Below are 23,812 nucleotides of genomic sequence, written 5' to 3'. Positions count from 1 at the left end.
AATTGAATTTTAAATACTTCGTATACCTAAAAAAGTAATAACAATAAGCTGTAAGTAAAACAAACACTAACAACACAAACCTGTTTTAAGATATATTGAGAAATTCGTAACAAAATTTTAATAATTTTATTCTATTAACTTTTGAGAATAATATCAACAACAATCTATCTCTCAGGTCATCTTCACCCCTGACCCTTTCCAGCAGGGACAATGGGGCTTCCCCTTCTGGTGGAGCCCCAGGATCGGGGAGGAATAAAACAAAACCTACCATCACCTTATCATCCTCGTCAACTTCACAGAAGAATTCAACTCTTCAGCCGAACGCTGTTCCGTCTGCATCCTCTGTGGCGACAAGACCTTTATGGTTAGTTGAATTCCAAAATTTTTTGTCTTATCGTATTTCTCTGTGTATAATACACATTTTCAGGTTTGAATTTTGCTTCCGGTTTCTTTTTGAAGTGCAGCGTTTGAAAACACGCTCATAGGCGAGTGATATCATATCATGATTGGCAACCATATCGCGGCAAATAATTAAATAACATAATAAGTCAGAGATAGAGTAAACATATGGAAACCTGCTATGTATATTATGTATGGAAATTGAAAACTTTTGCGTATTATGGGAGGTATGGGAGTTGATTATATTTAATATTTTGAATTATTGATGGTATATGACCTAATTCATATTTTAAATTGAAAATATGGCGCTCTAAAAGTGTGTGTACCAATATGGAGGTAACTAATATTATTCGCCTACTTCACATCAAGTTGTGTAAAGGGACTGAAACCTATAGGCAGGGGGTAAATTCACTTTGCTAACACAGACAGTCCCCGAACTCGTAATAGAACTAAAATAAGGAAAATAGGAATAAAAGTATGGCCTAACCCTAACCTGGTTCGTACACTATTAGAGTACTGAAGATATTTCTTTAGAATGTATTTGGAATGGTAAATTATTCGGCTTCGGCCATCACTGTACTAAATTTCAAATGAAAATTTATCGGTATACATACTTTTCCCAATATGTAAGAAAATTCAATATATGATTTTACTACATAATAGTGGAAATGTATATATCAATGACTGCTTGTAGGAAGCCTTTTTCTGAGTGATAGTATGAAAATGCTTATTAAAAAATACCAGACATGAATTCTGACATGAAAATTCACATTTTTTATTCAAACATGATCGTCCATGTCCAGCTCTGCTCACAAAAGTATCGATTTTTTTGCTAATATGGTTTTCGATTTTCAGGGATCGTGTTGCTCACATTCTTGCGGTTCGTTCGTATAAATATCCAGAGATGGTTATCAGGTTATCAAGAGATAAGCCACCTGATAAGGCCAGATTGCAAGAGATTTTATCTAAGGTAATTTGCTACCATCGAGAAATTCTTTGCATGTCATAGTTTCGCTGATGATTAGATGAAACGTTGCTGCTGCATTTTTTCCTAGTGTTCACTTTTTTAAATTGAAATTTCATCTTGAATGTGGTTAGAGTGACATGGGCGAACTACAGCCCACGGGCAAATTCGGGCACGTTGGGTAATTCAATCTGACCCACCTCCTGATGCTGCCACAACCAAATTTTGATGTTTTAGCTAAAAAAAATACCTCAGTTTTGGCACGAGGCCTATTGTTTTCCACTTTTGCTTTTGTAACACTGAATATTGTTCATAAAATGTAACTTTTTATGTCACACTTACATATCCCGTCATTCTAGGTGGGCAAAATTTGGGGATTTGGAGGTAACTAATTTTTAAGTTGTGTAAAGGGAAGAAAGGGCAGGGGTATATCCACTTGGCTAACACAGACAGTCCCGAACTTGTAATAGAACTGAAATAAGAAAAATCGGAATAAAAATATATCCTAACCCTAACCTGGTACACATACTACGGAAGTCCCGTTGTATGTTTGTATCTTGCTACATTGTATCGACTCACTTTCGCAATCCGAACTCTTTTGAACTTGTTAGCCTGAGAAACCGCGACGTCACTACTGTTATTCAATATGTATTCTAACCCTAGTCGACCTAGTTTGTTTCCTGTGGAACTCGAAATAACGACAATATGAAGAATTATAAATTCGGTTGTTTCGAGCGCAACTGTCTTATGATTGCGTGTTTGTAGTTATGTACCTGATGTCCTTATTAGAATATTTTAATTTATAGAGTTTTTCAAGAATTATTTCAGTTCTGGATATTCTGAATTACCTTCTTTTGCACCAAAATCAAGATGTATATGTCAAATTTTTCAGGGAAAATCTAGTGGAAAATAAGACGATGATGCAGAGAATACGATAAATGTGAATATCTAAACACTTCAAACACATATATTACGGCTTTTGAAAAAAAATTAGTCCGAATTCTATCTGAACTCCATTTTTTGAGATCCCTGGTTTTGATGCATTACTATTTATTTTTACTTCATTCCAATTTCATAATTTTTGATTATCTCCAATTTCATGGTCTATTCAATGTTTGGCGCTCCAGAAGTATGTGTAACAATATGGAGGTAACTAATTCTGTTTGCCTACTTTACTTGAAGTTGTGTAAAGGGACTGAAACCTATGGGCAGGGGTTATATTCACTTGGTTAACACAGACAGTCCTCGAACTTGTAATTGAACTAATATAAGGGATACCGGAATAAAATTATGGCCTAACCCTACCCTGGTACACATACTACAGGAGTACCCAAAGTTTCTCTTGGGAGTTTTTTGACTATTGAATTCCTATTTCCTGTAATCTTACCAAATCAAAAATTATTACAAATTGACACATGCAGTAATGCTGGATGTCTCTTTAAATGCGGTTGAATCATTTTTAGTATTAATGTAAATTATTTTATAGTAAACTATCAATTTCAAATATAAAATCCCAAAAAAAATATGTTTTAAATTCTATTTTATTTCTGAATTGTTTTTCAATCAAATTTTTTCTTTTCTAAAGCTTTATTTATGAATGTCTGTAGTTCCCATCCCACAACCTTTAATTATTTGCTTTCATCAGCCAGTGTCAGGTTAATTTTTGACCAGATTTATCTGGTTTAAACTTGAATTTTCTTGAACAAAAATTGGTTACCGAATCTTTTCACGATCTGGAATAAAGTTTTATATCACAAATTACACCCCTATCTAACATATGATTATCTCGCTGAAATATATAATTTCATTGACGGAAGTTTTTCATTGATTAACTGATAAAAGATAATGATTTTATCTAAGAGAATAATACTGGGGTCGCCCACACTGATTCTTTGAAGTTTGGCCAGAATAATAGTTGTTAAATTTCAAAGTTTTTTCTTCTCCAGTTAGTGTGTATCAAATATCTTTCAACTCTCTTAATATCTCTTTACTGCATTATCAACAGCCAAGTGTGGCCCATCATGGTGGCTTCTATTACATATGGATTCACTTTGGAAATCTTCTTTTATGAACCAATAGTTAATTAGTTAGGTTAGAAAACTTGGAAATAAAATTTGTAAATATTTTGGAATTCGAATCACTTTTTTGGTTTATTCTTTTATATAGTAAAGTATAAATCCAAACAAAAAATTTATGCAAATTTTCTTGAATACAAAAAATCTTGCTTCCTGAAGTTCGTAAACAAGTACAGGAAGCATGGAACGGAAGTTGTGGCGTCTGTTGATTGATTCTACTGTTTGTTGTATTACGAGTTATAATTAGTATGAAAACGTGTGATTGCTCTTCAAGATAACTTTCTAGAAAAATTATTAATTAGTGAAAGGTATTTAAAAAATGTTTTTCTTATAAATAGAAATTATAACAGTAATCGTGTCAACAGTAATCAGTAATCAAAAATTTTAATTTTGTTCACTTTTTTATCATTTCTTATTACAACAGGTTGCCTCTACCAGGAATATACAAGGAAGTGGAATCGAATATTGCTTGCTACGAAGTAATTACAACAGTCTGGAAATTGATTCGTGGCCTGGATATACAGAAAATGAGAGAAAAATTGCCAAAAAGTAAGTTTATATTTCCTCTGTGCTTACACCAGGATATAGCGTGAAGCAGCGGTTCCTAACCAAAAGTCTGTGGCCCTTTTAAGGGGGCCACAAAGCAGTTGAAGGGGGACACAATGCTACGGCAAAATTGATTTTACTATTTCCTTTACAAGAAAACTTTTCTTTTTTCCCAGTCTATTTCTTGACAAGGTTATTTCACGGAGCGTTTCCACTTTGTTGAGCATGAACTGTTTGCACCTAATGGGATTCAGAATATCCCATCACGTAACACTATGAATACTACTATAATGACAAACAGGAGGCCATGAGTGCTGAAAGCCTCTGGAAGGGAGTCATAATAGGTTGGGAACCGCTGGCCTAGGGTTAAGTCTGCACATCCTCGAGAGTAAAGTCGGATACATTGGCTAATTCGAATGGTCTTATCAAGAGGGTTATAATGTTGTCAGTCAGTAATCAGTTTATTATGCGGTTAATTAGGGATTTTCATAAATTTAATATTAGAAACCAACTTGACAATAAATTAATAATAAATGAATGACTGAATGCTGATTGTGCAGAGCCTTATGCAGAGTGAACGCATGGTTACACATAACAATAAAAAAGCTGAATTCAAAATACCTAACTGTTCAGTTATCAGACATCCTGTTAGATATTGCAATTTTGCAGCTTTGCATTTCAACATACAACATGTCATAACACTTGTGTATGAGTGAAGTATGCTCACTAAAACCACAGTTTGATTAGCGCGAAGATTTAAATCCGGGTTTAGTCTGTTATGTAACAACAAGTGGAACGCTGACCCGGACCTTTCTATGCCATTTTTGTTCAAGTCTCGTTTAATTACCCCCACTTTATTAACAGTTTGATTTGCTCCCAAGGTTTGAATCCGGGTTTGGAGTTGTTATGTACATGGCATGGACACTTTAAGTACTCGGATTGTTATTTTTTTGATAGGCATCTCTTTATTGATTATATTATATAGGTGACCGTACATTTGAACCCACGTACATTTGAACCCATGTGTATATCCACGGGTTCAATCTATATACGGGTGCTAAAACCCATGGGTTAGGGTTAGTATGGGTTCAACTATCCGAAAAACAAAAAAAATTCCATAGGTGCAATAGCATACAGGTGCAATTGTCATGGGTTCAAATGTACGTGGGTTCAAATGTAATGGAACCTATTATATACAGTGTCAACATTTTTTAAAATTGCAAAAAGAATTTATCAGTACCATATATTGTTTTGGCCCTCACAGATGTATTAAATGAAGTAAAAATACTGAACATTACTGATCAAAAAAAAAAAAATCAGGTTAAGATATATTGAGAACTAACTTCGGTGCTCCCAAAGTATGCGAACCAAGATGGCGGACATCGGAACGTAACATGGGTAACAGGTTAGGGTTAGACGATAATTTTTTTTCCAATTTTCCTTATTTTAGTCCTATTATCAATTCGAAGACTAGCCAAGAGCCTCCCGTAGTATTTATACCTGAAATTATGGCCTAACCCTAACCTAGTACACTTATTACATTCCGATGTCCGCCATCTTGGTTCGCATACTTCGGGAGCCCCCTAACTTCATACCAATATTGGAATTGTAAAGGCACTTTGAGGACACCCTGTAAAGCATTAGACTCAACTATGTTGCATCATCGGTTACAGTTACCAGTTAAAATGGTTGATCTGACTCTCCCATGCTAAATTGGGAACACTGGAGAGATCTCGATCATTCCGAAAGTATTATCTTATTACATGTTGTTAGATATGACTGATTACTTATAAAAGGCCTTGTTCAGAGCCAAAGGTGTGAACAAGCTTCGTATAAATTTTTGAGGAATCTTGTTTTTGTAAATTTTCCAGTACTAGGTCACACCAAGTAATTTACTTTTCGAAAGCGATTAAGAATAAATTTTAAAAAACTTCTCTAAATTTAGAAAACAAGCCGAAATCATGGGAAATGGTGAAAACCGCAAACGATCGTACACAAACACATTATCCCCACCTGAATCAGCCAACGAAAGCCTTGTAGAAGAAGAATACTCCAATCCAACGTCGAAAAAGCAAAGAGTATCTCATCTTAAAGGACGAACGAGTGGTGCCTCTTCACCATTCGAGGGCGATAAACAAAAATCGAAAAGCCCTGTTTCACAAAAACCCGCGATTTCTTTCGGAACGACGAAACTTCCAACAGAGAGTCCGAAAAAGCAATCGCCTCAAAAAAGAGACTATCATAGCCTTCATAGAGAGGAAAGGCCGAATTTCAATAGCCATAATCATCGTGAACTTACAAATAAAACTTCCCCTCCTCTCCCGAAGTCTTTGAAACTCGAAGGTAATATTAAATTAAGATAGGATTTTCGTATTTATTTCGGATGAGAGGAAAGCTGATAAGACGGCTTAATCCTATGGCAATGTATAGCCTCTCGTCCGTATGTGATCAATTAGCCAGTTTCAGATGCGTAGACTTGATAGTGTAGGAAGTCATAACCGACCATCGGTCTGTGAACTACTCTATGGCGATGTGGAGTATAGCAATCCTCTCGTACATAATTATCCTTCACTGGAATCACTCAGTGCGATGGTAAATGGATTCCTAAAGCCTTGCACGATGTGCCAACCACAGATCCGAAATTTTGGATATAAATGGATATTTTCTTTTTATTCTTAATTATTTGGCTAGAATCGGTGGCTGCTGACTTCGCTGACCTTTTGGTCGTGTCACCCCGCCCCAGTCTTTACCAAAATAAGTGCAGCGTAATTTATTATTTCAGTATGCATCTGTTTTCTGGATAACAAAAGCTCTCTCTTGGTCTGATTACGTTTGTGAAATAATATCCAATGAAAACTTGTTCTCAAAAAACAAATTTTTCTTTAGAGCCACAACGAGAGACTGAAGAGGAAGATGACTTTTTAAAGTAATAACACTTTATTGCTTTGCTTTATCTTCATTCCTCAATTTAACCTTTTGATAAAAAAAATACTCTTCCCCTATAGATACAATTGTCATTGTCAATACCATGCAATCATTTATCTAAGACTTGGAGTTACCCTAGTGCTCTAAATGGACTGACGCAATAATTACCCTTTTATTCAAAATTGGAGTTAAAGAAATTCTCACATGGCAGAGGGTGTTGTTTAGATTGAAGCGGTAAAAAGCATTCCTATCAAAAAATCAAAAGTTTCGACTAAAATTTGTTTTCGAAGAATTTGTTTCAGGCTACAGTTTGTTGTTTGGCCGACGATCATTTTCTTTGTACTCATTTGAAAAAAACTGTTTTTCAGGAGATACACTCCAATATCAAATATTGAACAGAGGGATCGATATAAGAAAGATTTTTATGCGGAATATCAAGAATATCTTTGCCATCATTCTAATGTAAGTTATGAATTTTTATGCTGCAAAAATTTCAAAACTAACTTGATCAGATACTAAGGCAGCGAAAATTCATTGTTAATTTAACCTTTCATTTTTAGTAGGATAGGATAAGATTTTTTTTATTCATTCTGGGGGAAAGGAAGGCCAATAAGATGGCTTAATCATATGGGGAAACACGGCGTCTACTCTGGTTACCAGTCTACTAAGGGTATGGAAATAGACGAATAGTTACTCAAATATTAGTTTCAGATGCATGGATTTGATGGTTGAGAAAGCATGGGAGGAAGGGGCATGGAGCTGATAAAAAATAAAAATATGTGTTAGATTTGATCTTGCACACCTTATTTTAAATATTTACGTTCCATCCATGTATTTCTTGAATAATACATACTTTCGCTTTACTATCAGTTATTTGTAGCTTATTATTAGCTAGTTATTTTTGTTGTGGGGTGCGGAACTTGACGAATTCTAGAAAACGACTAGAATCTCGAAAGTTTGAGAACCAATGAGTTACATAAACCACTCTATTATGGCAATGAGTCCAACAATCATCGCCAGCAGAATTGTAACATGTGGACTCGTGCAGGTAGGCCTAGTGTCTAGACCAGGGGTCACCAACCTTTTCGAGGCCGAGTGCTACTTTCTGGGTACAGATTAAGCCGCGGGCTACCAATTCAATGTATACTTCTAAAAAGTCGCGGCTGTGTGGCCATCGTTAGTGTGCTAAGCGTTAGGTTCGCAGGTTAGAATCCCATGCGAGGATAGTTATGTGCGAGAGGATTGCTGGACCCCGTGCCGCTGTTGGGATGGCTTCCTTCGCCGTCAAGTCCATGCTTACGAAAACAAATAACTAACTAATCCCATACCCGACATGAAATGGTAACCGGACGAGAGGCCGTGGTTCGCCATATGGTTAAGCCGTCTTATCGGCTATCTTCTCCCCCGGGATAAATATGTAAATCCCATCCTATCCTCAGTTTATGTCAAAAATGTTGATTCACAAAGATAGGTTGAACGAAACAATGGTCTCGTAAATAGAATTGCTGTATGATTTGAATCGCGAGCTTTTTCTGCCCGTACTACGCTGTGGGTTCGGGGTAAGTGATATCAGTGTGATGTCATAATTGCAAGAGTGTTAATTGACCCGTCACATTACTGAGATCAAATAAAAATCAGGTTGATGGCTGCAATAATTAATATAGTGCCCTTCCCGATTTCCATATAAGTGTAGTTTACTCATAAGCGCCGTTGTTAAGCTTAGTTTGGAACAGACCTTCGGGCGACTCGTAAGGTCTTCACGGGCGACTTGGTGCCCGCGGGCAACGCGTTGGTGACCCCTGGTCTAGACTATGCAATTTGCAAGGCCCTTCTTTAACAATAATGATATATCGATTTCTATTATGATGTCTTATTGTCGTTCGAGGTTATTTGAAAATATATTATGGCTTCTTTTTTTTTTAATGAAGAAGAAATATTTATTTCCTAGGTTGCAGCTGTATCGGGTAGGTTTGCGGAACTTCAACGTAAATTAAGTGAACACGAGAGAGGTTCCGAACAATATAAAGCTATTTCGAAGCAAGTTATTCAAGAATATAAGAAAACGAAAAAGGTGACAAATTTGTTTTAATCATTTTGTATCTCAGTTCAGGTTTTAGTACTCCCGTAGTGTGTGTACCAGGTTGGGGTTAGGCCATAATTTTATTTTATTTTTTTTCTTCATTTTTCTGATTTTCCTTATTTTAGTTATATTGCGAGTTCGGGGACTGTCTGTGTTAGCCAAGTGAATATTATACCTCCTGCCCGTAGGTTTCAGTCCGTTTACACAACTTGATGTAAAGTAGGCGAATGTAAGCCCTTAAACAGCGCATGGTTCCTCGTCCAACTTATAAACAAATTGGTTTTGATGTTGGCAAGTTACAAGCATGAAAGGTCAAAATCGTGATAAAAATGTTAATACATGCACTGGTCTCTGACCAATGTACTGATATAAGAGCTACAAGTTACCACTGTTAGGCTAGAACATCTGGTTGTTATCCAAAATATACATATGAAATTTTTTTTGAATATTTGGATATTTGGTTGCGTCGGGTGATAGGTTGTGATGAAGAGAAGAAAGTGGTTGTCTTTACTTTGTTTATTTGGGTTTTCTATCCAATTCCAAGATTGCAGCGCATCATCAATTGAATTTCCGGTGCTCCCGAAGTATGGGCATCAAGATGGCGCACAACCTGAACATAGTATGTGCACCAGGTTAGGGTTATCAGGTTGTGCCCATCTTGGTGTACATACTACTGCCGTGCCGAATTTACTTCTTTTCAGCATTTTTTTCAAGTACAATGTACAATTCAAGTTTGGAATTGAATCAATTTCATGTAATACTGTTAGGGATACAAGAGAGTATATTTATGAATATTTGAGCAATCTTGTTTTACTATTTCAGAATAACGAGTATCATCGCGAACGGGAGAGAATGCAGTTTCTTCATCGTAAATTGCAACATATAAAAGACTTAGTCAGCACTTTTGATCGACATAAACTAGCGAGTCGCTCTGATAATGACCCAGGACTTTGTATGCAATCTAAAAGTGTCACTAAAGTTGCGTAACATTGCTGACCCTCGACCTCGTAATGACCTGACGGAACGGCGACATGGTCGAACGAACGACCTGGTACCTATGACAACGATATAGACACCATGGCAACACCCTAGCGATTCAATCAGTGCTTTGAAAAAGAATAAATAGGACAATAGGAGGTCATCAAATAAAATGCTCTCAATTTTGACCAAAGACACATAACACTTTTTTTTTTTCTTAGGACGGCAAATGTAGTTAACTCTAAGAATAATTAGCAAAACAGAAGTGGCAAAATAATTAGAATTTTTTTTTGTTTTAATAGAGGAATATTTAAAAGATCGACTAATGAAATTTTGACTCCCCAACTACAACTCTGAATTCCTGAAGTAATGACATTTTTATTATAAAAAACTTTTTCGATTTTTGGTAGAAAATTGGATTTTGATTATCACCATAAAAAGTCGATTCTCTACTCATGGAAATTTGAAAAAAAAAGGGCTTCGATTTTCAGCGTGCCAATATCTTGGCTCCACACAACTGGTTATGGTTTATTGAAGCATAGAGAAATGCAATTGTAGTTAACTGAAATGGCAAAATTATTCATATACTTCAGGAATACTATACATTTTCGCTTAGTGGTCTGTGGATTGTGATCTCTCATATTTCTAGTGTAGGAAGAGTGGCCATAAATTGGGGCAAAATTTCTATTGATAAGACTAAGAGTAATATTCTCATTCGGTGACATCCAAATTATGTCCTAATAACGCATTGTTTATTTATTTATTTATAATATAATAGAATAAATTAATTCAAATGTTCGGAAAATGCCGATTTTTAGTGATCACATCGCTACAGCAAATATTTAGACGGTACAATAATCAGCAAAAATGCCAAGTGCTAACTACAGAGAAGCATTTAAAAGAGAAAGCTTATAAATTTGCCAAATGCATATATAGTCTTGCACATATCTTGAATTTTATTTTTAAAAACTTTGTATTCAAGATTCATATAAATTTGCCATATTTAGGATTTTTGTTGAATGGGAAATAAGAAGCATCATCGATCAGATTCTTATTATAAACTGTAAATTTGATTAATGTAAATGTTAAACACAGACAAGCATAATTTTATTTTTCCAAAAATAACGATTCCCAACTTTAAATACATTTTGAATTTCATTTAATGGGCTTTATCCCAAATAAGGTGAAACTTATAAAAGCTGTTTAAAAAAGAAAAATTTTTGATTCTCGAATTCCTGTAACTTTTATTTAAAATACTTTGGCTAATATTGCTTCCAACTATGATTAGATATCTGCTTGAAGAACTATTTTTTTCATAATATTTTCTCGAATTTCAATGCCTACTTTTTTGTCTCAAAATCCACTCAATTGTCTTTGGAAAAAATTGATTTTTGACTGGTTTTCATGATTCATCTGCATTTCTCAATATTTCTGTTCCCTTTTTCTTAATATTTCTGTCATCTACAACTCTAAAACCTTCAAACGAATATTTTCTCAACGGCCCTTGTACGCAGAATCACCTATAAGGCTGTAACCGTTGTATTTTGCTTTGAGCAAACTCATTTTTAAAACTTCTTCCAATTATTATGTGCTCTGTAATATCAGTATTTTTGTCAAATATGGTGAGTATTGGAAACTGCTAAATAGTGTAAAATGTTCGCAGTTCCAAATGTAACCAAATGAAGCACAATCGTGTTTTTAAACATATCAGGGTTAGGCTGCGTAGCGTTAAGAATAAAATAAAGTCATTCAGCTCTGTTGACGAGACCCAGGGCAGTGGCTGAGAGTAATTCACAACCCTTCAAACTTTGTGTCTGAAAATTTTTTTTTGCTCCGAGCCCTGATTCCAAGTTTAGGGATATTTGATTCTGACTCTTGCTGTTCCGAGAAAATTAAATTTTAATGACAAAAACTTTGGCGTGTGGAAGCCTTTTTTTAATAGAATGATAAGAACGGTGATATTTTATCGAAAGCGAGAATTGTGATTATCTTCTATTTCAATGTTTTTTCAAATTTGGTCACAATAAGTCAATCTTCCTATCCTCCCATTGCTGATAACGAAATATTGAGATGGTATGAAGAAATTTTAAAAAAAATTTCCATCTATGGCTGGTTTATAAATTTTCATTGACATCAATATAGCTTTGTTGCATTCTGTGAATTTCAACATCCGAACTTGAATTTATTTCCTTTTGATGAATTCTAGATTAGAAATCTATTCAAAATCAACATCCCAACACAATTAACACTGTGAATTCTGTAAAGTTGAAATCGTGCCTGATATATAATCATTCAACTTCACTTGGAATTATTTTTAAATGCATTAACATTCTAGCTTTTTAAAAAAACAAAAATTTAGGATTTGACAGAAAACTTGGTACTTCCGTAGCATGTGTACCGTACTAGGTTAGGGTTAGGCCATTGTTTTATTCCGATATTCCTTATCTTAGTTCTATTACGTGTCCGGGGACTGTCTGTGTTAGCCAAGTAAATATACCCCCTGCCCATAGGTTTCAGTCCCTTTACACAACTTGCTGTAAAGTAGGCGAACAAAATCAGTCACCTCCATATTGATACATACACTTCTGGAGCGCCTAAAACCTTTTAAAATAATATAATTTTCATTCAAGATGGTCAACTAAAAAGTGTGAACATTTTACAAGTTTAAATTTTTTAATCATAACTACTTTTGTGCATAAAATATTGGCCGTGCTATAATTACAATTACCTTCTCAGAAGTACTATTAACTGGACCCGCAATTAGGAAATATTATTAAATTGGTCATATTAAAATCTCTTCAAAATCTTTGAGATTTGGAAGTCTCCCCTTGTGATCGATGTACTTCTTTGAATTAGGAAAGAAAAATAGGGGCTCCCGAAGTATGCGAACCAAGATGGCGGACATCGGAATGTAATATGTGTACTAGGTTAGGGTTAGGCCTTAATGTTAGGTATAAATACTACGAGAGGCTCTTGGCTAGTCTTCGAACTGATAATAAGACTAAAATACGGGAAATCGGAAAAAAATTATCGCCTAACCCTAACCTGTTACCCATGTTACGTTCCGATGTCCGCCATCTTGGTTCGCATACTTCGGGAGCACCGAAAAATATAGTTTAAATCAGTGGTTCCCCACCTTTTGTGGCTTGTGAGGCCTCTTCTGGAACCTTTCGGCACTTATGGCTCCACTGTTTATCATTCCAGTGGTATTTATAGTGTTATTTTGATTGGTAAAGCCAAACCCATTATATTCAAAGAATTCATGCTCAAAAAGTGAAAACACCCTGTGAATTCCTTATCTAGCAATGAAACTAGTAAGAACGGGTTGTTTACTTGTAAAGTGAAAAGTAGAATAAGTTTTGCGCTTAGCATAGCTTCAACTGCTCTGTAGTCCCCTTTCATGAGCTTCTGTTTGGGAATCGCTGGTTTAAGTATCCAATAAAAGTAACCTTCGATTTACGACTGCTCTTTTGCTTCTGTGTTAGTGTATCCATTAGCAAGGATACCTCAGAAATTATCAAATATGTTATACTATGTGACTCAAAAGCAAAATGCAAGACTATTGAACCAGTATACTGTAGTTAATATATCTGTAATGTTTATTCCTGTATTCAATTTCAAGATATGACTGAGATAAAAAGTCCTTGTGCCATTCAAAATATTTATAAAAATAAGTGTCTTAACTTCACACCAATAATCCAAGAGTAGTTGTTATCTGAGAGATTATCTGATGGTTCGCCATATTTTTAAGTTGTCTTATCGACTTTCCCCTCTCCCCTGAGATAATTATGTAAATCCAATCCAAGATTTAAAATTAATGAGATTCGCATTTCGAGATTCAATTAAACGGGTAGATGACCTATGACCTCCTCAAATAAGTGTTTTGTCTGTAGAGCAGAGCTCGAAATTGGTAAAAACAATGTGAGAAGTTACCTGGTGATTTCTTTAAGTTATGGTGTTGTTTGGTTTTTATTTTTATTTCTTTCCCTGCAAACAAAAAGTGTAAAAAAATTAATGGTGTTGCATTGTTTTATTCGCTTTCATTGGGGCCTTTGGTGTTTGTTTGCTTTAATCAAGAATTGAGCAGTTTGTGACAAGTTGTTCCTCATTTTATTCAAGGTGTATTAGTTGAAAGGGTCTTCTAATTGGTTGTGCAGAAATATTCTTTGGGTAAATGTACAGAAATCCCCATGCATCTATGAAAAACTGGTTAGCAATTTTTATACCAGACATGGACTTGTAACTTGAGAGGCCATGGTTCTTTTTATGATTAAGCCTTCTTATCGACTTTCCTCTCCCCCAGAATAAATATGAAACTTCTGACAATGTTTTGTTTATAGCAACGTCGGAATTGATAATCTGGTCCAAAACTGTTCAATTTTTGATTAAAGACAATATTTAATTAAAAAAATATTTATGCTTTGAGCAAACTATATATTTTATTTAAACGCACCATAAATTTATTGCTTGCATTGTCATGTATGATGAAGCCACCCAAAAAATTGGACCTGTTTGTACGAGCGGCCAGAAAACTGTTACATATAATTCAATCGAGTGTATTATTTTTTTCGGATGTAATGCAGATATATATTACCTTGCTTTTAGTTTTAACATTGTCAAATCTAAAAATTCTTGAAAACTCTTAAGCAGCAAACAATGAAAGAAGAGCCATTTAAATATTCCATTGCATGCCCGTTTGCCGCTTGCTCCCTTTTTTATGTAATGGAGCCGTACAAATTTGTCGTTATACTGAAATGGCCCATTAGATGAGGATTGATGTATACGGCTCATTAGTAACTGTTTCTGCTATCCTTTCTGAAAGTGATATTTAAAGTTGCAGCATTTTTTCAGTTTGCGAAGTGGCTTTTGTCTGATATGTGTATTCGGTTTCTGACTCTGCTCCGTGTTGCATTATTGCCGAGTTCCATCGGCTGAAATTTCTTAATTTTTATCAACCAATTTATATCGTAAATGATGTAATTGTGAGATTTTTTTGTGAGATGAAAATTTTCCTTTTTTTGAGTTTATTAATAAATTTATTTCAAAATATTTCTTCGTGATAAATACAATGTGATTCTTTTACTGGGAGGGCAGTTTATTCAGAATTTGCTCAGAGCAAGGAAAAGGTCGATTCCTATGGAGCAAGGCTTGCGGTGCGGCGCATCGCGGTAGGCGTTGGGAATACGCTCGCCATCGCACCTCTGATCAACCTGAGTGGGGGTTGGTTATGTGCGAGACAGTGGCGTAGCATCCACCTCCGCGGTCGCGGGAGGGGCCCGAGTGGTTAGATCTTAAAAATTTAAGCCGCAAAATCAAAAGCTGCATTGCAAAACCAGTAATGCACATCTTATAACGTTGAGGTTAGTTCTGTCAAATCGTTTTGTTACGTAACAATGCCAGGCAGTCGTCGATTTTCGGCGTCTTTTGGTTTGACAGCACCGGCAAAATTACGAAGGCTGTCAGAATGAGGTCGAAAGCAAAACCTCTCAGTGGCGCACAGAAAACGGGCAGAAGAGGAAGCACGTATGAAAAAAATCAAAGTAACCAAGATAAACGGCAAATTTTAGGTTACCATTGCCTTTTAATAGCAACATGTTATGCTTTTCAACGAAATAAAAAAAGCGTTGGTTTAGCTTATGTCCGAGAGCCTTTAAGGGTCATTTCCACGAAATAGTTTTGTGGGGGGATGGGGGGGGGGGGCACGAGAGTCTTGCTACGCCACTGGTGAGAGGATTGGTAGATTCTTTGCCACGTATGGTGGTTCACATAACTGCTGGTCAGTTACGGTTCTTCCGCCATCAAGTTCATACATCTGAAACAAATACAGGGAGTCCTCGGGTTACGACGGTCGCGACTTACGCTGTTTTGAGGTTACGAACGCGCACTCCATAACGCTGTTTCGAGGTTACAATCGCACTCCATAAAAAATATAAAAGATAATACTGTACTGTACAGTATTTGCTTTTATTCATGTGATATCGAATTGTTTTCTCTTTTTTTAATAGAGTACTTTTTTACATTATTTGTACATTATATTGTAGTACCATACTTTACAATACAGTTCGATATGTTAGAGTAATTTATATACTGTACAGTATATTGTTCCGACTTACACTGAAATTCGGATTACACCGAGTCTCGAGAACGAAACAACGTCGTAAGTCGAGGACTCCCTGTAACTGGCTAACTAATCCCATACCCGACACGGACTGGTAACCGAACGAGATCGTGGTTCGCAATGTGATTTAGCAACCTCATCTCCCCCGGGATAAATATTGTGAAGTTAAGATCGATTCTATGGAATGCCAGAAACCGCCTGAACATATATATTATAATTAAGCTGATGCCGCAAGCTCTAGTAAATGCTTGAAAGTAAGGAAGACCTAATCTTGGCGCGGCGTTGTGGCTCATCGTGCTAAGCGTTAGGAATTACTCTGCGTTGGTTCGCAGGTTCGAATCCCAGGCGATGATAGTTAGTTATGTGCGAGAGGATTGCCGGACGCTTCACCTCCGTAGGGGGGTTCACGTAACCGCTGGTCGGTTACGGCTTCCTCGATCATCAAGTCCATGCTTCCGAAAACAAATACCTAACTAATACCATACCCGACATGTAATGGTAACCGGGCGAAAGACCGTGGTTTGCCATATGGTTTAAGTCGTATTGTCGGCTTTCCTCCCCCCCCCGGGATAAATATGTAAATCCTACTAGCGGTTTCGTGACAATCAGATGTGTGATAGCAGGCGTATTCCTACACTTAGTCTTAGTACGATCCGCCGATGATACGTAGAGGACTCAATTATATTTCTCCCCCATGATTGCTACAAACATTGCTGTCTCGTTGACGCTGTTTTGTGTATTTGTAAGTTTTCAGTTGTGTTTCCATAATCTTAGTATAAATAAAAAGTTCAATGTATAATCGCTTCAGGCAATTCCTATCTACTCTTAACGATTTACGACATGATAATCACCATTATTGGGCTGAATAAAAACGTGTTATTCATAAGTAAATGAATATCGGTTTTTATATTTTGTATATTAAAAAAAAAATTCTCTACTTTGTAATTTTGTATTTGATAAATGAAAATATAATACATCCCCCGAAAATAGACTCTAGCGTTATTTTCCGGAAGAAAATTAATATAACCCCCCGTCTTATTTTCGGGAAAACACTGTAGTTGATCAATGACATTAAACAATGTCATTAAAGAATGTCATTACATTAACATACATTAACATTAAACAATGTCATTGAGTTGACTAAATATAAACCACCATACCTGACATGAGATATTTGAGTTTTATGCATTTATTCCGGATATGGACCTGTAACTGGACTAAAGGTCGTGGATCGTCATATATTTATATATAAGACATCTTATTGCCTGTCTTTTACCCGGGAATATGAAAACTATATTTGATGAAATGACCTTCAGCAGGAAAAAATACGAAAGTCTTACCCTAGTATTGGACCGTGTTTTGACTCCGCCACTCCACTTTGCCACAAGTGCCTGAAACACGCGTATGCTACTACATACTTTTGTATAGCAAGCGGTTTTGACGATTGTTTCGCGTTGAGTTTGTGTTTCGCGTTGAATTTATCTAGAAAAGGAGACAGTATGGCCGTGAGATTTGTCAAAGAAGTATTATCGAAGCTGTACGACGCTTGTGATAATAAATGTAATAAAGTGGTGTTGCTATTGGGTTACCAGGACGAAGTGAATACCGTGTTTACCGAATGCGTCAACGCAGATATTGGAGAAGATTTTGACACCTTTGAAGCGGTTGAATCGTTTTTTCCATTCGGGATTAGCGTAAGGGGGATATTCACTGGCGGAAATAATGATTCTGCGCTTGAGAAGAAGCTAAAAAGTCGAGGAAAAGGGTATTTTAAAGCGGAAATATGTTCACATGAGCATTTTGGGTTGAAATTCACAAAAATTGATATTGATGGAGCGGAAAAAAATTGCAAAATAGAAGAATTGTCAAAAATTGAGGCAATAAAGTTTCTGGCAGACAACACAATTGTTTTCCATGTTGAGGAAATTACTGCACTCTTTGTTGAAAGTTCAGATGTGAAATTACTGAAAAATAAAATTCTACAACAATTAGCCAATTTGGAAAAGAAGCTTTTATCTGATAAAATTGGATTTTATTTTAAAAGCCAGAAAAAACTACTTATCGCAGATGAGAATTCCAGTTTCAGCAATTATTTGGGTGTAAATGATAAAGAAAGGATAAAAAACAATCAAGCCACTCATTTTTATTCTTCTCGACAATTTTTTGATGACGATTTCCATCACAAAGTTGCAATGTTCGAGAATGTTACGAATGATAGTGAGGAATGCTTCGTGCCTACTTTAACAATTTCTAAAGATTTGTTTTCAAGAGTGCAAATTTCTTTATCGGCTTTTAGTTTTATTGATAAAACCTCGACTTTAATTGAATTAAAAAATTCTCTAACATCTGCTTTATGTCGACAAATTTCAAATATCAAATTTTGTGTTCGTTCATGTGGATCAGTCAACCAACTTACAGGATTTAGTATAAACCATATTTGTCTTCCTAATTCAACTCACCAAATAAATTTTTGTCGAGCTGTATATGAAGACTTTGAGATGAAGTTTTTACATAAGCTTTTTATGGAACCGTGTGATAGACCGTTATTCACAACTCAAAATACTGTTATAATTGATGCTCAAAGATCTGAAGTTCTTTTGAATACACATGAAGGATTAAAATCTCCTAATGTACAGGATGGAAAAATTTTTGCAGTTTCGGGACTTTATGGATATCACCATTACATGCAAGATCGAATCGATGACAATGGTTGGGGTTGTGCATATCGTTCATGTCAAACTATTGTGTCATGGTTTCGTTACCAAGGTTACACTCTTTCTCCTGTTCCATCACATAAAGAAATCCAACAAGCGCTGGTAGACGTAGGTGACAAACCGAAAAAATTTGTTGGTTCTAGATTATGGATCGGTTCGATTGAAATTAATAACGTTTTAAATCATTTACTCGACGTAACGTCGAAAATTATGTTTGTGAGTCGCGGTTCTGAATTGGCAATGAAAGGTCGCGAACTTGCCAATCATTTTGAAGAGCAAGGTACCCCAGTGATGATTGGTGGAGGCGTACTAGCGCACACAATTTTAGGAGTGTGTTTTTCTGAAATTACTGGGGAAACAAAGTTTCTAATTCTTGATCCTCATTATACTGGATCCGAAGATATTAAAACGATCCAATCGAAAGGTTGGTGTGGATGGAAAGGGCCAGATTTTTGGGATCAAACTGCTTATTATAATCTATGTTTGCCACAACGACCAACTGTAACTGATGGTTCTTTTCGTGTTTATTAACTCTGTAGGGATGGGATGGGTTCAGTGGTGGTCGGATTTGGCGAATCCGACTAAGAGGTCGTTTAAAATAAACTTCAAAAAATGGCACTGAGTCAACATCAAATCATAGTCTTGAAAATGTGACGGAGTCGATATCAAATCTCGGCCTAAAAATTTGTTTCTTCAGTAAGAGAAGATTTGGGTGTACAATAATAAGTTCCCAGCTGCAACACTTCCTGTTTAATAGGAGTTTCATATATGTCCCAGGAAGAGGAAAGATGATAAGACAACTTATTAATATGGCGAACCATGGAATCTGTTTAAAGTCCATGTAAAAGGTATAATTTACGTCACCAAAGCGTAAATATTGACTTTTTGTATACAAGAATCCTCTTTGTGAATGCTTGACTTTAACATTTTAAGAAGAATTAAAAAGGGAGACTGGGTGTGAATACCCAACTATGGAAAAAAAATTTCCTTTATTTTATTTATTCATTTTTTTTGGTGGTGTGCAATTTGAAGATATTAAATATACAGTGTCTTTAATAATCTGGTGTTGTAATTTTTTTTTGTTTTTCATTGCGTTTGTGAGGTTATTCTGAATCAAGATTTAATCCTTTTTTCTTGTGTTCCTGTTGTTTTTTGTGAGATAAATTGTGTTCAAATAGGTATTGTTTTTAAAAATGGGGAAAAATTCACCTGATTATGGAAGCTGCTAAAAGGCTATTAATGACTTCTATATATTTTCCAAATTTTTCTCTAGAACTATGGCGCTCCCCAAGTTTTGCTGGTTGTTATAATTTACGATTGCACCTTACAACCACAATTCTAACATCTGGCGGGAATTATTCTTACATTGTCCTTGCTATATTAGTAGATTCAAGCATTGCTTTCTTGTTCATTTATAATCTCACAGAAAAAAAAATTGTGGAGTCGAGCATGACTGATTTTTCTGCTAGTAAAAATAATTGAGACTTCACTTGTCAGATAAATCTGATCTTGAAGTGCTGTTTCTTGCTGCCTCATTTCATGGCTTAATGCAGTAGTTCCCAACGTTTTATGGCTCGTGACTCCATTCTCCAGACTTTTTAGCCACTCATGCCCCGCTGTTTATCATTTTAAATTAGTGTTATTTTTATTGGTAGATTCCATATCCTATCGTGACCAAACAATTCATGCACAAGAAAGTGAAAATACCTTGTGAATATATGCTCATCAGGTTATGAAATTAGAGAGAACAGGAATTTTTTGTAAATGAAAAGGAAATCAGTTTTTGCCCAGCATAGTGGCCCCCCTCCAAAAGCTCTGTGCCCCCTTCGGGGCGGGGGGGCACTGGGTTGAGTTCGCACCAGGCCCATTTTTTGAAATATTACTCTATTTTTGCTCAAGGGTTGCAATGATGAATTTATTGAAATGTATTTCATGTTTTTTTCAAAGTGAGAATATATAAATAGAAACATTGTTTTTTAAAAAATTGTATTTTTCTTTTTCTCTTAGATGCGTTATAATATATATGTAGGAAAAATATTTCTTTTATTATCAATATTCTCATGTCTATTCAATCTTACATTTTTAATAAGACGTTCAATTTCGATATTGGCTGAAAATGTGTGGATGACTCCAATTTTTGCTTTTGGGTTGTTGAGCGTTCCTTATGTCACCTATGCTGTAAGAGCCTATGTTGAAGTAATATGGAATGCATATGTACCCGATCTAATTGGAAGGAAAAGATTTGGTTTGATGAAAGAACATGTTTATTCAAGTAAGTCACGATTTTGGGTATCGTATTTTACTGACCATAAGGCTACTAAAATGCTTTTTTTTCATTGTGCTTCGATTTGCGATACAAAGCCTTTACATGGGTCCAATTTATTATCTTTGCCTATGACGTTACAATTTCCTAACAGCTAGTTTGTACGAAGCAACAATGCATGTCATAAGAATAATAACCAAAATTTTTGTGGCTGCAACTACTAGATAGCCTATGTTAAAAAAGTGCTGCCTGCGGTTTCACCCAGCATTTGTATCTGGGCCTCCTGTAGTAATGGTTCCAAATCTCTGCTCTAGCGTATGCAAACTTTATTAAATTGTCTGTTGCGAATTCTTAATCTTCAAAGAAATTTGAACCTGAATTCAATCACTCCTTCTTATTAATAGGAATACGCTCGCTGCCGCATCTACTGATTACCCTGCGTGGGTTTGCAGGTTCGAAACCCATGTGGGGATGATTATGTACGAGAGGATTGCTGGACTCCTCGCCGTCGTAGGGTGGTTCACAGCGTCACGTAACCGCTGGTCGGTTACGTCTTCCTTCACCATCAAACTGGCTAAATAATCCCATACCCAACCTGGACTGGTAACCGGACGAGAGGCTGTGGTTCGCTGTGTGATTAAGCTGTCTTATCGACTTTCCTCTCCCCCCGGGATAAATATGTAAATCTCATCCCAATCCATGATGTTGTTTTTACCAGGTATTGTCCTCCCAAGTGATTGTGATATATACAACCATATGAACAATTCACGCTACTCTCGCGAAGCTGACTTTGCTCGAACACGATGGTACTGCGATACTGGACTGTTACGTTTCATGCAAAAAACTGGAAAATATCTGATAATGACAGCATCTACTATCAGATACAGAAGATCTCTGGAAGTTTTTCAGAGTTTTACTATAGCTACAAAAGTAATTTATTTAGAGTATAATATAACAAAGGGAGCAAAAATCTTGTTAAACATAATGAAACATGCTGACCTTAATTCTACAGCCAGGGTTCCAGGCCCAAACCAAATGAGATACATTTAAAATTTGTTATATTGGATATAGCAAATTCTTGATTATCATAGGAATAATTTGAAAAGTTGTCATTTTATGCATTTGACATCTGATGGTCAATCAAAAATTATTAAATGTTTTCGATGTGAAAATGATTATTAACCGAAATAATGTTTGTGTCAAGAATTCACTGTCTTAAGAGTGGTTTACATAACCGTTGGTCATTTATTGATTCCTCCACCACCAAGTATCTGAAACAAATAACTTGTTAGTTATTCCAATACCTTACACGGACTTATAACTGAATGAGAGGTCCTGGTTCTTCATGTAATTGAGTCGTCTTTATCGGCATTCCCTCGCTCTGGATTATATATAAAAATTTAATCCTATCTCAGAAAACAACCCCTGTATCCTCGTTTATTTCTATTTAATGAAAGGATATTTCACATTCAATTTTTCAGATAATTTACTGGGATGAACGAAACATCTATTTACAACACAAATTTCTGACCGGCTCAAACTTTGTAAACTCAATAATTATAACTAGGATGAGAGTACTAGCACAAAATAAAAGTGCTGAAGAATTCCTGCAGGAATTTTTAGGAACGTCATCTACGCTCGAGAAATCTCCACTGTCTGCCGAATTGAAGCATTATTTGAATTATTTAGAAACGTGCAGTAATAATTTAAGACCATCAAGTTCATTTGTAATACCAAAGTAGACTCCTTTACTCCTGAGTGAAAGTAACATTATTCAGAGATAAATAAGTCTCTTTTACTTCTAGTCAAGTGCAGTTTGAGAACCAGTTATCTACAGTTTTGGTTTAATTTATTTCAAATATATATCCTATATCAATCTGATGGACACCAGAAGCATGATAAATTTCTAAGTTAACATAGATCATAATTTCACTGTTACATGAAAAATTTTCTAAGAGAAAACTGTACTTTCAACTACAGTATATAAATCCCCAAGTACATGTTTAAATGATGTTAATTTTGAATTTTGTCTAAATTAAGTTTGTTATAATATATCCTTTATATTAAATTACACTGTTGTAGAGCTTATGAGCAAAATCTACTCTACCAGGCATTTTTCTAATTTTATCAAACATTTATATTTTTTCTAAGTCAGTATTGTCAACTTAAAAATATACTGCATATTAATGATTTTATGATAATCTAACTTTTCAAACAAACTTTCTTAGGCGCAACAGAAGTGTTCGCCTACCTTTACATCGAGTTGTGTAAAGGGACTGAAACCTATGGGCAGGCGATATATTCACTTAGCTAACACAGACAGTCCCCGAACCCGTAATAGAACTAAAATATGAGGAAGATCGGAATAAAATTATGGCCTAACCCTAACCTGGTACACACAATATGGGAGTACCCTTTTTTGTCCTTACTTGAACAGTGTGTGAGTCCAAAATCGTACTGAACCGACTGCCAGTGGGACTTGACTCAGTAATTGACTTGACCTAGGACTAGACATAGACTCAATTGACAGTGACATCTTTAATTCTGAATATGGCTCTGTATGAGTTCCATGCTTTTAAAACAGATTTAGCGAAAATGCTACTTTAATATATACATACTTTTAAGAATATAGTTTTGTAATTGATAGTACTGCAGTTATATTGTATGCAATATATTTTTCATTGTTTCAAATGTTATTATTTTTCAACTTTATAAGTGAAGTACTACAATAAATGATTTTAATGACGAGA

At 35.6% G+C, this 23,812-nt stretch overlaps 3 protein-coding genes across 4 annotated transcripts in view; all 3 read left to right on the top strand.

The window, feature by feature from the left end:
- The window catches only part of LOC120330157 (RNA polymerase II elongation factor ELL-like), a 36,778-nt gene extending 21,762 nt beyond the window's left edge, over window positions 1-15,016 (top strand). The window contains exons 7-14 of one of the 2 annotated variants that reach the window (XM_039397007.2): window positions 176-364; window positions 1,255-1,369; window positions 3,863-3,987; window positions 5,930-6,327; window positions 6,871-6,910; window positions 7,278-7,371; window positions 8,858-8,980; window positions 9,812-15,016. In XM_039397007.2, coding sequence (XP_039252941.2) covers window positions 176-364; window positions 1,255-1,369; window positions 3,863-3,987; window positions 5,930-6,327; window positions 6,871-6,910; window positions 7,278-7,371; window positions 8,858-8,980; window positions 9,812-9,976 — 1,249 coding nt within the window. In that variant the 3' untranslated portion in view covers window positions 9,977-15,016. The remainder of the gene's footprint in view (window positions 1-175; window positions 365-1,254; window positions 1,370-3,862; window positions 3,988-5,929; window positions 6,328-6,870; window positions 6,911-7,277; window positions 7,372-8,857; window positions 8,981-9,811) is intronic. The other variant, XR_005567813.2, reaches the window with a different exon arrangement.
- LOC120329543 (protein THEM6-like) overlaps window positions 1-23,812 on the top strand; it is a 145,371-nt gene extending 121,559 nt beyond the window's left edge. Inside the window, exons 2-4 of the mRNA XM_078118756.1 lie at window positions 20,807-21,071; window positions 21,781-21,992; window positions 22,544-23,812. Of these exons, the coding sequence (XP_077974882.1) occupies window positions 20,807-21,071; window positions 21,781-21,992; window positions 22,544-22,804 (738 nt within the window). The 3' untranslated portion in view covers window positions 22,805-23,812. The remainder of the gene's footprint in view (window positions 1-20,806; window positions 21,072-21,780; window positions 21,993-22,543) is intronic.
- On the top strand, window positions 17,319-20,807 carry LOC120329542 (ufm1-specific protease 2-like). The gene has a single exon (XM_039396191.2). The coding sequence runs from the start codon at window positions 17,585-17,587 to the stop codon at window positions 19,328-19,330; it is 1,746 nt and encodes a 581-aa protein (XP_039252125.2). The 5' UTR covers window positions 17,319-17,584; the 3' UTR covers window positions 19,331-20,807.

The sequence above is a fragment of the Styela clava genome, chromosome 12 (assembly GCF_964204865.1).
Source record: "Styela clava chromosome 12, kaStyClav1.hap1.2, whole genome shotgun sequence".
Lineage (NCBI taxonomy): Eukaryota > Metazoa > Chordata > Ascidiacea > Stolidobranchia > Styelidae > Styela > Styela clava.
Note: the sequence above shows the minus strand (reverse complement) of the source record. Positions and strands in the feature narration are given on the sequence as shown.

Coding starts and splice junctions, on each gene's coding strand:
- LOC120329542 (XM_039396191.2), top strand. CDS start 17,585: ATGGCCGTGAGATTTGTCAAAGAAGTATTATCGAAGCTGTACGACGCT.